The sequence below is a fragment of the Pelobates fuscus genome, chromosome 8, assembly GCF_036172605.1.
Source record: "Pelobates fuscus isolate aPelFus1 chromosome 8, aPelFus1.pri, whole genome shotgun sequence".
NCBI classification, from domain to species: Eukaryota; Metazoa; Chordata; class Amphibia; order Anura; family Pelobatidae; genus Pelobates; species Pelobates fuscus.
This window is the reverse complement of record NC_086324.1, coordinates 13,825,883-13,837,878: the sequence shown is the minus strand read 5'-3', so window position 1 is coordinate 13,837,878 and position 11,996 is coordinate 13,825,883. Positions and strand designations below refer to the sequence as shown.

Here is an 11,996-nt window from a genome sequence, read left to right as displayed (position 1 = left end):
AAAATCTTTAACCCTTTAATTGCTGAAAGAAAAAAAATCATGCAAAATCATTACCCTGTGTGATATAGAAAATCATTAACCCTTTAATTGCTAAAAAAAAAAAAAAATCATGCAAAAGTATTACCCTGACTGATACTGAAAACGATTAACTCTTAAATATGAAAAAGGATAACCATGCCTGATCCTGGTTAGGATTAACCATTTAACTGTCATATGACGTTTTCATGCAAAATTATAGACCTGGATTCACTCGGTCACTCATTAGGGGGGCAGAGGGCATTGGGGAGGCAGAGGGAGCACTGGGGAGGCAGAGAGGGGCATTGGGGTGGCAATGGGAGCATTGGAGGGACAAGGGGGATTGGGGAAGCAGTGGAAGGGTTGGGGAGGCAGAGGGACAAGGGGGCATTGTGAAGGTAGAGGGGAGCATTGGGGAGGCAGGGGGGAGCATTTGGGAGGCAGATGGCGGGGGAGGCATTGGGGTGGCAGAGGAGTTTTGGGGAGGCAGATGAAGCACTGGGGAGACCACCTGGCGGGGAGAGGGAGCGGCTGACAGGGAGGTGAGTGTGACATTGTAATGTCAGGTCTTCTAAGCGAACATCTCTGAGCCCCTGTGACTTCCTGAAGAGTGGGAGGAGGAGGAGCAGGGAGGGGAGAGAAAAACAAGCAAGTTCCAGACCAAATCCCCCTCCTTCTCATTCCCTGCTCTGTGAGTGAGGAGAGAAGTAACTCCAGCCATGGGCACTGCGGGCTTCCTCTACCTGCCTGGGATGGGCCACCTAGAGGCCACCTGGGACCATCACTAGCCTGGCTCAGACCACCCGGACCATCACTAGCCTGGCTCAGACCACCTGGACCATCACTAGCCTGGCTCAGACAACCTGGGACCATCACTAGCCTGGCTCAGACTACCTGAACCATCACTAGCCTGGCTCAGACCACCTGGACCATCACTATCCTGGAGCAGACAACCTGGGGCAATTCTAGCCTGACTCAGATCACCTGGACCATCACTAGCCTGGCTCAGACCACCTGAACCATCACTAGCTTGGCTCACACTATCTGGACCATCACTAGCCTGGCTCAGACCACCCGGGCCATCACTAGCCTGGCTCAGTCCACCTGGGACCATCACTAGCCTGGCTCAGACCACCTGGACCATCACTATCCTGGAGCAGACAACCTGGGGCAATTCTAGCCTGACTCAGATCACCTGGACCTTCACTATTCTGGAGCAGACCACCGTGCCCATCGCTAGTCTGTCTCAGACCACTTGGAATTAAACCTAGCTTGGCTGACTGGATTTTTTTAACAAACCTATTTTATAATATCTTTGATTTTACAGCCAGATATAAAATAACAAAAACATTTTTGCTAACCTGTCTCCACAATACCTGAGATTAACACTAATTTTGTTTAGAGTATTTGGTTGTATACTTGCCAGTTTTGGAATACCTGGATTTAACACTATGCTGGTTTAAGGTTTGTCACTAGTCTGATTTAGATTAACTGGTATCACCTCCAGCCTGGTTTAGAGTCTCTGGGATTATCACTGATTTGGTTCAAACTTTCTGGGATTATCACTGACCTGGTTTAGAACCACTGGGATTATCACCAATCCGCTTTAGATATTCTGGGATTATAACTGACCAGGCTTGGAATATTTGAGAGTTTCACTTTCCACATTTTGGAATATCTGAGATTATCATTGACCAGGTTTGGAATATCTGAGATTATCACTGACCATGTTTTGGAATATCTGAGATTATCATTGACCACATTTGGAAAATTTGAGATTATCACTAGTCTAGAACCCATTGTCTCTTATCACTTGCTTGATATCTCCTCTAGCCCAGGGTTTATCTTCACTCAAACTGCCTTTCAATATTCTGTAACCTTGGAAGATTATTTATCCTATTCCAGCATCACTAGTGAGAAGTCAGCCATTATGTAACTTTGATTTCTGAGCCTGGCACCAATTACCTGGCATCTTTAATTGGGAAACACAGAGTGGCCATCACTGACTTTGGTTAACCAACCTGGAATTCCTAACATTGGGTCACCAGCCTGGTTTTATGATTAATCTGGGTTGATCATCCTGGCATTCATATTCTTGGTTCTCCAGCCTGGCACTCATATCTGTGGCTCTATAGCCTGTAAACCCACCTGCTCAGTCGGGTGGGTGGATCTGCCTAGCAGTCTGCATGGGATGCACTGTGAGTTTCCTCTGCTGTGAAGAAGACATCCCACAGATGTCCACCGACCACCAAGATGACAGTAAAACAAAGGAGGAAAAAAAGAGCCTCCTTGCTAAGGTAAAGACCCAAGCGTTTTTTTTAAATGTCCTGCTTCCCTGCCTGGATGTGCTATAACTGGCATCTTCCAATGGTGCCATGTTGGAAGCCACCTGGCTGGGGACGAGGACCTCCTGCTGCCAGTTACCAATTATGGTTCACGTGGGCCAGAAATTTTCCTTTTTTTTCTGGGGTAAATAATGTCTCCTTGTTCAAATACTATTGTTACCATTATTTACTGTACATGCCGCAGATTTCTTTTATGTTCTTATCTTTGCCCTTTTCCAGCAAGGACATTATTTTGCTTTATTATACCAACCTGACTGGTGCACTCCCAAAAAGTGAGCTGTAAAAGGACTGCCAGATCCTTCGTACTGCTTAAACGTGCTGATGGGCAGGCCATGAAGAGTGCTGCCCTGTAAATCTAATAGGAAATATCATTATAGAATAATTGAATTCCCCCCTGCTGTCTATAAGTGCATTATGCTATGGGGCGGAACTTTTCATTATTTATTACACCACTGAATGCAGGTTGTATATATATATATATATTGGGACTGGCAGCCCTAGATATATGCTATAATTCTGGGTGTCCAAAATATAGATCCCCAGATGTTTTAAAACTAAACTGTCATTCCAAAGCATTGTAAAGGCATGCAAAGCATCATGCATGAGGGTTGTAGATCTACAAGTTCTGGGGATCTACCTTTTGGGCACCGCTGCTATAATTCATTGCTGTGAAAAGTTTCAGAGGGCCCTGCAGGTTGGGTTGACCACTTTTTAGTTACATCATGGAAGTTAAAGCTATACAACATCTGGGGATCCACCGTCTGCCCAACCTTCATATAGACTGTGTATTCCAAAATAATAATATGAAAATATAATTTGAAGTCCATGCTTTTCTGCAAATCTCATGACTTACAGCTTCTGCAGTGAGCTCTTTGAATCAATGCGTCCCTGTGGGGATTTTGAAGACGCTGAAAGGGCTCATGCACAGAGTGATTACGGCCAACAATGTTTCACGGGATTAAACTCGGAGAAAATACAGGAAGTGCCTCTAGTGGCTGTCTGGAAGGCTGTCTTACCCCTGCAATGCAAACATTGCCATTTTAATTTTAATTTTGAGATTCAGTTTGAATTCTCAGTATATAACCCTGTGCATACCTATCACACCAGCAAATCGGGGCAGGCGGGTGGGACCACAAGGGGACATCGTGAGTGACCTCACACATGTCACTAGTGACGCCCATAAAGGGTGGACTCACTCAGAAAATGGGCATGCCCACAACTGAAAAGGCACTGACAGTCAGCCAGACCGGCCTCCTGCTATCCGGACCATGCAGGGAGCTTGTCTAAAAGGCTAACTATGTGGTCCTACTGCCCGCTGCACAGCGCAAGTGTGTCTAATAATGTGCTCGCCCCATGCTGCCTGGGTATAGTTTCCTAATAATGTAGGACACCAGGGAACTGAAGTGGGACAACGGCAGCAATATGCAATGTCAATTTGCAGTTGCTAAGGCCAGTAAGGTTTTGTCATGTATAAATAGGGGCATAAATTCTCAGGATGAAAATATAATTTTGCCTTTTTTATAAATTGCTGGTAAGACCACACCTTGAATATGATGTACAATGTTGGGCACCTGTTCTAAAGAAGGATATTATGGCACTAGAAAAAGTGCAGAGACAAGCTCCAAAATTGATAATTTTAGTTACGAAGAAAGGTTAAAAAATTGAAATCTCTTAAGTTTGGAAAAATGGCGCCTGAGAGGGGATATGATAACATTATACAAATATATTCGTGCCAGTACAAACCATTATCTGGAAATCTATTCATAAACAGGGCTATACATGGGACACGAGGTCACACATTTAGTCTGGAAGAAAGGAGATTTCATCTAAGGCAAAGAAAAGTTTTTTTTACAGTAAGAGCAATAAGGATATGGAATTCTCTGCCTGAAGAGGTGGTTTTATCAGAGTCCATACAGATGTTTAACCCCTTAAGGACCAAACTTCTGGAATAAAAGGGAATCATGACATGTCATATGTCATACTTCAAAAAACATAACATACAGGGATATAATATCTAATTAGTGAGGTAATAGCTGCTTGATCCAAGGAGACATCTGACTGCTATTTTGGGGTCACAGGGAGTTGGACCCCAAGTAGGGACACTTTAGGTATGAAGTTATTCCAAAACCTCATTAAAAATAAAACATACGGGGGCGGGGCCTGACAGCCAAGATGGCCGGTCGCACTTACTGAGAGCTCCAGCACCAGTGGGCCCAATTAAGCTCTTACTGACCCACATAATGCAGACAGCAGCTCACGGTGCCCAGGATGTGACACAGAACCGATCGAGGAACATACAGATACCTGTCATGTCTCGATACGATATGAGACTGTCAGCACCGGCCATGCGGCCTAACCCGGAGGGGGGCCTAGCGCCTGGGGGAAGCGGCCGATCCCCCGGCGTGGAACACGCTCACACCCGAGAACCCAGCACAGCCCTGCTACCCCCCCCTATGGACCGGCGGGGGATATCCCGGTCCTCGCTGGGGACGATTACCCCCACAACTAAGCCTGTAACTCACCAGAAACGCAGTACCTCCAAGGCTGCCACCATAACGGAGCCTGAGCAACCCGAGATGGGGGCGGAGAAACTGACCGATAGCTACACTGAACAAGCAGATTACTCGGCACGGCTAGAAGCGATCTTCGAAGCTTTCTGGCACAAACTTGAACAGCGCATACAGCATCACCCTGCTAAAATACATGGTGTCAGCTCATCAAAGCGCCCACGAGGCCGATACAAAATGGCCGCTGTACACCAGCTCCAGCGCCCACAGGGCCAACGAAGCCGCCCAACCCTACACGGCAAACAGAGGCCCCAAGCATCTGCCCGGAGAGGTAAACCTCCCTCTGAACGAGGAGCCCGACGGGACCACAGTCAGTCCCAACGCCCGCACACCTTGGGGGACTCCAGGGAACCGGAGCCCCAGAAGACACGCGGCACCGCCAAGCTGAAAGGAGCAACCCAAGGTCCCGGAGCAGCGATCCCTGCACGTAGTGGGACAGGGAGATCAGATTGGCCATTGTACCACCGCTACAACCTTCCAAGTTACCTGATGGGGACTGATCTACGCCGGAACCCTGCACCGTTAGGAAGATGCAGAGCGGACACATCCCCAGCATGGCCCGCAAGAGGGGTCGGCTGACCGGCGCAGGAAGCAGCCGCTCACAACACGAACAGAGCCCAGAGACAGTCAGGACAAACTCAAGATGCAGAGCGCAACCCCCAGAGAGATATGTAACGATAACTATGTACCACTGAATAATCAATATGTGCCCATAATCACTATGTGCCTACGAATAGTATGTTATACATGCCGATTTTAGCACGATCCTAATATCTAGCTATTTGCCTTGTTTTGTTTTGCAATCTCTACCCAATCCCGTTGGATAGCACTATGTTTCAGCTAAATGCGTTAACAGATGTTCAAACACTAAGTTACGTCTAAATAATCTTTACCCTATCTCGCAAATCAGTCTTCATGCTAAAGCACGCTAAGCGAGGTCCTTATCTTTACCTGTAATATGCCTGTCTCTACAACGTGAACCCATTTTGCTAACATAAAACCGTACCTTTAATGTGGAAATAATCTAATTAGTTCTAACATGCTACTAATTCCCACGGTTACCGCATTAATTTAACCATGTTTGCATGACTTATACTTCTATATCAATGTAAAGCGAAACCTTACTGTTATGTTTCTTAAGCCTGAAAAAAAAAAAAATGTGCCAGTTAAGAATGTACCCCGCATGCTTGTGTGGAAAGCCTGGGGATTGCCCTCGGGGTACCTCATGCTTGCCTGTAATTTTAACGTGCACTACAAAAATAAAGAATTTAAAAAAATAAAAAAAAATAAAAAAAAAATAAAACATACAGCCTTGGCAATGGAGAAACAGTTAGGACAAACGTGGATAAACTTGGGCCAAAGTCTGTCTGAGCTTTATGGGAATTGTAAAGGTTATCCATCATTAATCTGGAACGCTGGCAGATGATTGACAGCTCCCCTGGAAGTTCTGCAGCAGGTGTAGCCCTCCCTTTACATACCTCTGGAATGACTTAATCACTTCCAGGGTGGCCTAAGTAATTAAAATAACATTAGCCCTGGAGACTTTTGTCCTCATCCGTCCCAGACCAGCCTATCCCTTCAGGCCCATTCCCAGCCAACTACTTAGTGAACTAAGAGGTGTATATTTTTATAACCAAAAGCTTCCCATAGATCACATCGGGGAACTTAGAGGGGCTTCTTAAAATTAACTCTTTAATTGCTAGTTTGGAACTCTAATTACAATACAGGCTCCTACCATGAATATAAAAAAAACAAATTAAGTACAATTTTTTGGCAACAATAAATTGCAAACCGTGAATTGTGAAAAACTAACATTGGAATTGTAGATTTGTCTGGTTAAACGTTGGCTATTTTGACGGAAGATTTTAAGTTCTTTTTTTTCACAATTAGTGAATAAACCCCAATAAATATAATTAACTTTCCTTACCTGTATACCTCTAGCGGCATCATCACCATTTTTGTGCTTAACGTGGTGAAGAGGAGAGTGGAATAATCTTCAGCGTTGCTCCCCAGCAAGCCAAGTAATATTATTTTTACTTAAATAAAGAGCTGATTAGAAGCAATCAAACTATAGGCTTTTTATAGTTGAACACGTTACACAGGTTTATTCTCGAAACACAGAATTTTAGCAAATTAAGTCTAAATTGCAAAGTTTAGGCAAAAATTGCTGCTATGGAAATTTTTGTCAATCTTTGTTTATTGGTTCGGTTTTGTTTTTTTTTCCAAAGTTAGTTAGCGATACAGAAATAAGAAAGAAGAAAGAATTTGAATAACATTGGTAAATGGTACATAAATTCGAGGAAGTATACCCCTCAAGTAGCTTTGACTTTGCAATATGTACATAATGGTTTTTGGGTCACAGTGTAAGTTCTTATGGTAGTAAAAGGATCACCTATAGGTGGGCCCTTTCGCACAACCACAAATGATCCTGTTCTCTGAGGCCCATTGCGCTGCATTTGGAAGGTAGCTGATTTATAGCGATATTATAATCCCATAGTCGTGCTAAGGTGCCTGGTCCTATCATCCTAGGGTTTCCCTTGTCATTTCCCCATGTATGCTTTTATTTACCAGGAATTCCGGTGCTGTGTGTGTGCTGTCTCAACTAAATCTCTCCTGTTGTCCCCCTGTGTTGTCATTCGTATGAGATTATTTCTCTCTTGCTTGAGAGTGGTGTGAATACCTCCAATCTGTGTACCCTAAACAATTGACCCTAGTGTAAGTCCAAAGTGTATATCGCCCACATATCCTGTAATCTAGGCGCCCCAGGGAAGAGAGAAATATTGTGCTAGTTCCATTTAATTGCTTATTGATATTGGAGTGTCAGCCATGGCTTGAGGGACAGGAAAGGTGAATGAGCAATATTAGGCAAGTTTAGTATGTTAGGTCTGCTGTAAGTAAAAAGAGGCAGAGAGAAAGAGAGAGAGAGAGATAGGAAGAAAAAATAAAAAAGGAGGGGGGATTAAAGTATAAATAATATGTGGGGGGAAGGATGAAGGGGGATAGGTTGGATTGTGCGACCCTAGTCTTGCAGGCCACCCCCGCCCACCTCGTCTCAAGCACGTTCAGAGCCAGTGTCTCCCAGTAGGAGATGTTTCCATCCTCTTACTCAGTAGGTCGATTACCAGGTTTATCTCTTGCTGCTGTGGTATATTTCTCCAAATCCACCGTAGCGACATCTTGACTATTTTTTGCCAACATTTTGCAATTCAGATTTAATTCTCTAAAGTTTGGAGCTATGTGAATAATCTTATATGTGAATTTATTTGCTGGTCATGCAAAGAATAACATGCTGTTGTGGTTATAGTGCTTGGACTTTTCCTTTAATTTACATATGGGAAATTAAATTCACAAAGATTTGGTGTGCCAGAGTTAGCTATTCACAGCCCTATATTTTATTTCCCAACACTGGGAAATATTCCGTTGGCACAAAGGACGGACCCTGAGTGAGCATCGCCGGTGACGTAACTCACGTAAGTGGTGATGCCCATAACGAGCCTATCAGACTGGAAATGAAGCACTGTCTGCATGGTCTTCAGCACGTCTAAGGATGTGCTCGCACTATGCCACCCCGGGCAGGACACTGATTAACAAAATTGATTGATTGATAACTGTATATATTACTGCATGCAAATTGCATGATTTTTTTTTGTAAATATAATTTTTATTTTTGTTTTGTTTACGTTCAAAGTTTGGAGACTCGCAGGTCTCTAGTCAAGTTAGAATATGCAGACAGGTTTAACGATCAGTATCAAAAAGATCTCGGGCTCGCAGGCCCTCATGGGTAAGTAAACAGGTTGATACAGTGTCACAGGTGTTTGAGCAAGAGCATAATGTGTGCCCTGTCCCTTGTTGAGGGCAGTACTTTTGCATGTTCAGTTGGGCTCGCAGGCCCCTTGTAATGTCTGGCTCGCAGGTCCCGTATAACATGTGGGCATGCAGCGTTATGTTAGTCAAGTTTCGTGTGCTTGGATTATTTGCATCCCTAGTGTGTGTTCGAGGCTCATGGTAGTATGCACCTTCTGGGAGGAGTGTTGCAGTACTTGGTATTGGGTCTCCTTCCCGTTCGGGATCTGTTAGCTATGTGTGCCACAGCGGGGCGTTGCGTGTGACCGCTGTGGTATACTTAAACCTGTGTCTGAAAGCGTGATATGTTGAGTGCTGCTGTGTAGGTAGCAGCGCAGAGTGAACGTGTCTTTATTTTAGTAGAATGGAGGTGCGCATTGGAGCTCCAGGGTGGGCCGGTCCTGGGTTCCAGTCTCGAGTCGCGTTCAGTCTAAGCCGTGGTGGGGGGGGGAGGGGGGGGTCGGGGTCCAGTCGTGTCTCTGTCTTTGAGCTTGTCCAGGAAGGTGTCCTTGGCGGTTTCAAGGAGCCACAATGTCCAGGTCTCAGCGTATGTCGGGGGGTTTGTCTGAGGCTGACATGAGCAGGTTTTCTATGGCCCTAAGTTCTTCCATCTTGGCAAACCATACCCTCAGCGGGGGTGCGGTCTTTTGTTTCCAGTAGAGGGGGACTATCTGTTTAGCTACGTTTAGGATCCTAACCGTCATAGACCTCTTGTATTTGGATTTAGATACTGTGGTGTGGTGAAGGAGCATTGCTGCCGGTTCCAGGGGGGGGGGGGCGTCCGAGAACATCTTTACAATTTTGTGTATGTCTTCCCAGTATGGTCTAATTATTTCGCATTCCCACCATACGTGGATTGCGGTCCCTGTTTCCTTCTCGCACCTCCAGCAGAGATTGGTGTGTTCTGGGTCTATGTTGTGGAGGAGGTGTGGGGTGCGGTACCAGTTTGTCAGGAGTTTGAATGCTGTCTCCTGGGTCTTGCTGTGTGTCGAGCAGTGGTGGGTGAGGTAGCATATCTGCTCCCATTCTGCGTCTGTGAATGTCGTGTTCAGTGCCGCTTCCCATTTCCCCATGAATAAAGGTTTAGCAGTAGGTGTCCCTGTTAGTAATAATGTGTATATGAGGGAGACCCCGTGTGTCGTTGGGTCTGGGCTATCGCACAGTGTCTCGAACGCTGTCCGGGTCCTGGTGAGTGCGGTGCCTTGCGGTAGGGTGCGTATGAAGGCGGTAAGTTGAGCGTGTTTGAAGCATTGTGTGAAGGTGGGTGTCTCACCTCCTAGCATGGATGTTAGTGGTGTGCATTTGCCGTTGGTGATGACGTGGTGCAGTCTCGGAATCGGGGTCTGGGGGGTGTTTTGAAAGGCTTTCGGGTCGAAGCCCGGTTGGAAGTCTGCGTTATGTACCAGAGGTGTCAGGGGGGATGGGTAGGGTGCCAAGCTATGTGTTTTCGCCGTTTTGCGCCAGATGTCCAGAGTGGATTTAATGTACGGGGACATGGCTCGGGTGTCTGGGTCCTTCCTGCCCCAGGGTATGGTTGCGAGCGGCATGCTCGCTTCCGATTCCTCCGCTATTTTCCACATTTTATGGACTCCGCTTTTCGTCCATTCCATCACCCTCTGGAGATGTGTGGCCGTGTGGTATGAGCGGAAGTCCGGCAGTGCTAGGCCCCCCATGTTTTTTGGTTTCATTAGGGTGGTGGTTTTCATCCTGGGACGTCTACCGTCCCAGATGTATTTGATCATGGCTGTGTTTAGTGTGGCAAAAAACGCCCCGGGGAGTTTAATTGGGATGGTTTGAAAGAGGTATAGTAGGCGTGGGAGGAAATTCATTTTGATGACCTGGACTCTCCCGAGCCAGGATATGTGTGGGTGTGCCCATTCTTTCATGTCTTTCTGGAAGGTGGTGAGTGTGGTGGCGAAGTTGGCTTGGAAGAGGTCTTTGCTGTCCCTAGTCAGCCAGGTTCCTAGGTACCTGATTTTTTGGTCTGCCCATTGGAATGGGAAGCTCTGGCGTAGGGGGTCAGCGCGTCTTTTGGGGATATTGACGTTCAGGATGTGGGATTTAGCATAGTTGATTTTTAAGTTGGAGATCTCTCCGAATTCCTTAAAGGCCTGTTGGATGTTGGGCAAGGTTATTTCTGGGTTGGTGATAAAGAATAACAGGTCGTCTGCGAAGGCGGCCACTTTATGGTGGACGTCGCCCGTCGTGATGCCTGTGATGTCAATGTTGCTTCTGATATGTGTCAGGAATGGTTCTAAGGCTAGGACAAACAAAAGTGGGGATAAGGGGCAGCCCTGTCTGGTGCCGTTGTGTATTGTGAGTTCGGGGGTCAGCGCGCCGTTAACCAGGACGTGTGCCGTCGGCTCATGGTATAGGGCGGTGATCCAGCGCATCATGTGGGTTCCCAGGCCCGCGTGTGTCAGGGTGTCGAAAAGGTATGTCCAACCGACTCTGTCGAAGGCCTTCTCCGCGTCTGTGGACAGCAGGAGAAGGCCCCCGGCTCCCGCCCCCCTGCCGTGCATGAGGGTGAGTGTGCGAATGGTGTTGTCCCTGGCCTCACGACCTCCCACAAACCCGACCTGGTCTGGGTGGACCAGCCTGGGGATGTGCGATTGTAGCCGCGACGCCAGGATCTTTGCAAGGAGTTTGACATCGCAATTGATGAGGGAGATTGGCCTGTAATTCCCGCAGTGTTCCCCATCCTTGCCCTCCTTGGGGATTATGGTGATGTGGGCTGTCAGGGCTTGTTTGGGGATGTGTTGGCCCTCTCTCACCGCGTTAAAGGAGTCTACTAGTGGCTGGTATAAACTGTCCGAGAAGGTCTTGTAGTATTTTAATGGGAGGCCGTCAGGGCCTGGGCTCTTGCCCGGTTTGGTTTGTTTGATCGCCTGTGCCAGCTCTGACAGAGTGATAGGTTCGTCTAGCAGTGCTGCAGTTGTGTCATCTATAGTCGGGGATGTGTGGGTGGTGAGATATGTGCGTATTTTGTCTCGTAGTCGTGTTTTCGCCGTCTCTGTGTGTGGTTGTGGCAGGGAGTAAAGGTCCGCGTAGTACGTCCTTATAGTGGTCAGTATGTCGGTCGGGAGGCGATGGAGTTTACCGCTTTTATCTCTGATTTTGTCGATGTATGTGAGCTGTCTCTTTTTGGTAAGCATCTTGGCCAAAAGTTTTCCGCTCTTGTTCCCGTGTATGGAAAAGAACGCTTTGTGTCTTATCGCGTCCCTGT

General features: G+C 46.6%; 1 protein-coding gene across 4 annotated transcripts in view; it reads left to right on the top strand.

Annotated features, from left to right (window-relative positions):
• Nucleotides 1-1,930: 1,930 nt before the first annotated feature.
• Nucleotides 1,931-11,996, top strand: part of TNS1 (tensin 1) — a 401,409-nt gene continuing 391,343 nt past the window's right edge. For 3 of the 4 annotated variants that reach the window (XM_063429256.1, XM_063429255.1, XM_063429254.1), the window contains exon 1: nucleotides 1,932-2,312. In XM_063429256.1, coding sequence (XP_063285326.1) covers nucleotides 2,202-2,312 — 111 coding nt within the window. In that variant the 5' untranslated portion in view covers nucleotides 1,932-2,201. Of the gene's footprint in view, nucleotides 2,313-11,996 lie in introns of all 4 variants that reach the window. The other variant, XM_063429252.1, reaches the window with a different exon arrangement.